The 2,499-nt window shown below is 35.5% G+C and overlaps 1 protein-coding gene across 1 annotated transcript; it reads left to right on the top strand.

Moving 5' to 3' along the window:
* The first annotated feature begins 989 nt into the window (after positions 1–989).
* LOC111541210 (ubiquitin-conjugating enzyme E2 N-like) lies at positions 990–1,829 on the top strand. Its single transcript, XM_023209859.1, has one exon. The coding sequence runs from the start codon at positions 990–992 to the stop codon at positions 1,446–1,448; it is 459 nt and encodes a 152-aa protein (XP_023065627.1). The 3' UTR covers positions 1,449–1,829.
* The last annotated feature ends 670 nt before the right edge of the window (positions 1,830–2,499 follow it).

The raw sequence follows: 2,499 nt of genomic DNA on the forward strand, positions 1-2,499 counted from the left end.
TGTTTTAAAATAAATACCAAGCATGGTGGATAAATTAATCTGATTCGTGGACATAAAAAGCATGCCTGGTTCTTAAACAAAAATGTAATGAAATTGAGTTATGACCTTCATGGTAGACTACCATCAATAGGCATTTCTACAATCCTGTCTCATACCTCTGCATTTGTGATATGAATAATTTGAACTGTAAAAGTGAGATAATGGAAAACTGTTGAAAAGCAGTGATACATCTGTTATAAAATAAGAATGTCACACATCATGAGGGCAGATCAAGAGACATAATCCTCATGATATGGAGAGAGACATTAACTGTGGAAATGATGTTAATTACTTTCTAAATGTCATTCATTCATTATATTCATGCTATATTAGCAAAAGAAATATCTATTATCTCTTAATGGTTACTGGGCCAAATAAATACCATATCACTGAAATAATTAAATCATTTTAATAAGAGCATGTTTGATTTTGTTAAATTTATTTTTAGATATTAAAAGTTTAAATGGGTTAAAGTTTTAGAGATCTGAGTAAAAAGGTCAATGTTAATTTGTGCTTGTTAGAGGGTGTCTCACTTCAGTTATATAAATAATACAAATGATAGATACATGCAAAAAAGAAGTCAGAATGAATATGCATTAAGAGCCAATATGCAATCAGCGTTTTTAGAATGGTGATTTGGTTAACAGAACTGAGCACGTTCTTGGTTTTCGTGGATTACCATTCACAATTCTAATTTGTGAGACAAGTATTTTATGACTTATTACCATGAGTATTTTCTGATATATTTATTTAAATCACATAACTTTTGTGAGATTACTGTGCAGTATCTGTAATGCCAGGAGAAGAATCTCAGCTTGCCTTGACTTGGCAGTCTTCCACCCTTACTTGTGTATGAGAAACACCAGACACTTTAAATTCAGGTATATGAGAAACTACGTCAAGTCTATTAGAAACTACATGAACAGAGGCCGAACTCGGGTTCTGACAAGATGGCCCGGCTGCCCCACAGGATCATCAAGGAAACCCAGTGTTTGCTGGCAGAACCAGTTCCTGGCATCAAAGCAGAACCAGATGAGAGCAATGCCCGTTATTTTCATGTGGTCATTGCTGGCCCTCAACATTCCCCCTTTGAGGGAGGGACTTTTAAACTTGAACTATTCCTTCCTGAAGAATACCCAGTGGCAGCCCCTAAAGTACGTTTCATGACCAAAATTTATCATCCTAATGTGCACAAGTTGGGAAGAATATGTTTAGATATTTTGAAAGATAAGTGGTCCCCAGCACTGCAGATCCGCACAGTTCTGCTATCGATCCAGGCCTTGTTAAGTGCTCCCAATCCAGATGATCCATTAGCAAATGATGTAGTGGAGCAGTGGAAGACCAACGAAGCGCAAGCCATAGAAACAGCTAGAGCATGGACTAGGCTATATGCCATGAATAATATTTAAAGTGATCCGATCATCAAGTGTGCATCACTTCTCCTGTTCTGCCAAGACTTCCTCCTTTTTGTTTGCATTTAATGGACACAGTCTTAGAAACATTACAGAATAAAAAAGCCCAGACATCTTCAGTCCTTTGGTGATTAAATGCACATTAGCAAATCTATGTCTTGTCCTGATCCACTGTCATAAAGCATGAGCAGAGGCTAGAAGTATCATCTGGATTGTTGTGAAACGTTTAAAAGCAGTGGCCCCTCCCTGCTTTTATTCATTTCCCCCATCCTGGTTTAAGTATAAAGCACTGTGAATGAAGGTAGTTGTCAGGTTAGCTGCGGGGGTGTGGGTGTTTTTCTTTATTTTATTTTATTTTATTTTAAGGGGGGAGGTAGTTTTATTTTAATTTTATGGGCTGCTTTCTCCCTTTTTTGGTGATCTAATTGCATTGGTTAAAAGCAGCTAACCAGGTCTCTAGAATATGCTCTCTAGCGAAGTCTAACTTTATTTAGACATTGTAGATGGACAAGCTTGATTGTTTGAACCAAAATGGGAACATTAAACAAACATCACAGCCCTCACTAATAACATTGCTGTCAAGTGTAGATTCCCCCCTTCAAAAAAAGCTTGTTACCATTTTGTATGGCTTGTCTGGAAACTTCTGTAAATCTTATGTTCTAGTAAAATATTTTTTGTTATTCTAAAAAAAAAAAAGAAACTACATGAACAGAGGGAAAGAATAGTACATTTCTTAAGAATGTTGTGTATCCTGGATTATTTTAGTATTTTTTTAAAATTCTGATTTTACAACAAATTAGTCATAATTAGTAATTAGAGTGGGGTAAACCCAGAAAAGTATTTACTTAACTCTTATTAGGTGTAAGGATGTTTGCTGGATCCTAAGACAGGGGATAAATGTAATGAGAATAAGGATGTGTCTATTAAGTTGATGTATACATTCACATCTGGATATGGCAAAGTAAATTTTATTACCGTAAGTATAACACATTAGTAAGGCTTAAAAACAATGTTGGCATTTATGAAATGTTACCTTAAACGTTTTCTG

This window comes from Piliocolobus tephrosceles, chromosome 17 (genome assembly GCF_002776525.5).
Source record: "Piliocolobus tephrosceles isolate RC106 chromosome 17, ASM277652v3, whole genome shotgun sequence".
NCBI lineage: Eukaryota > Metazoa > Chordata > Mammalia > Primates > Cercopithecidae > Piliocolobus > Piliocolobus tephrosceles.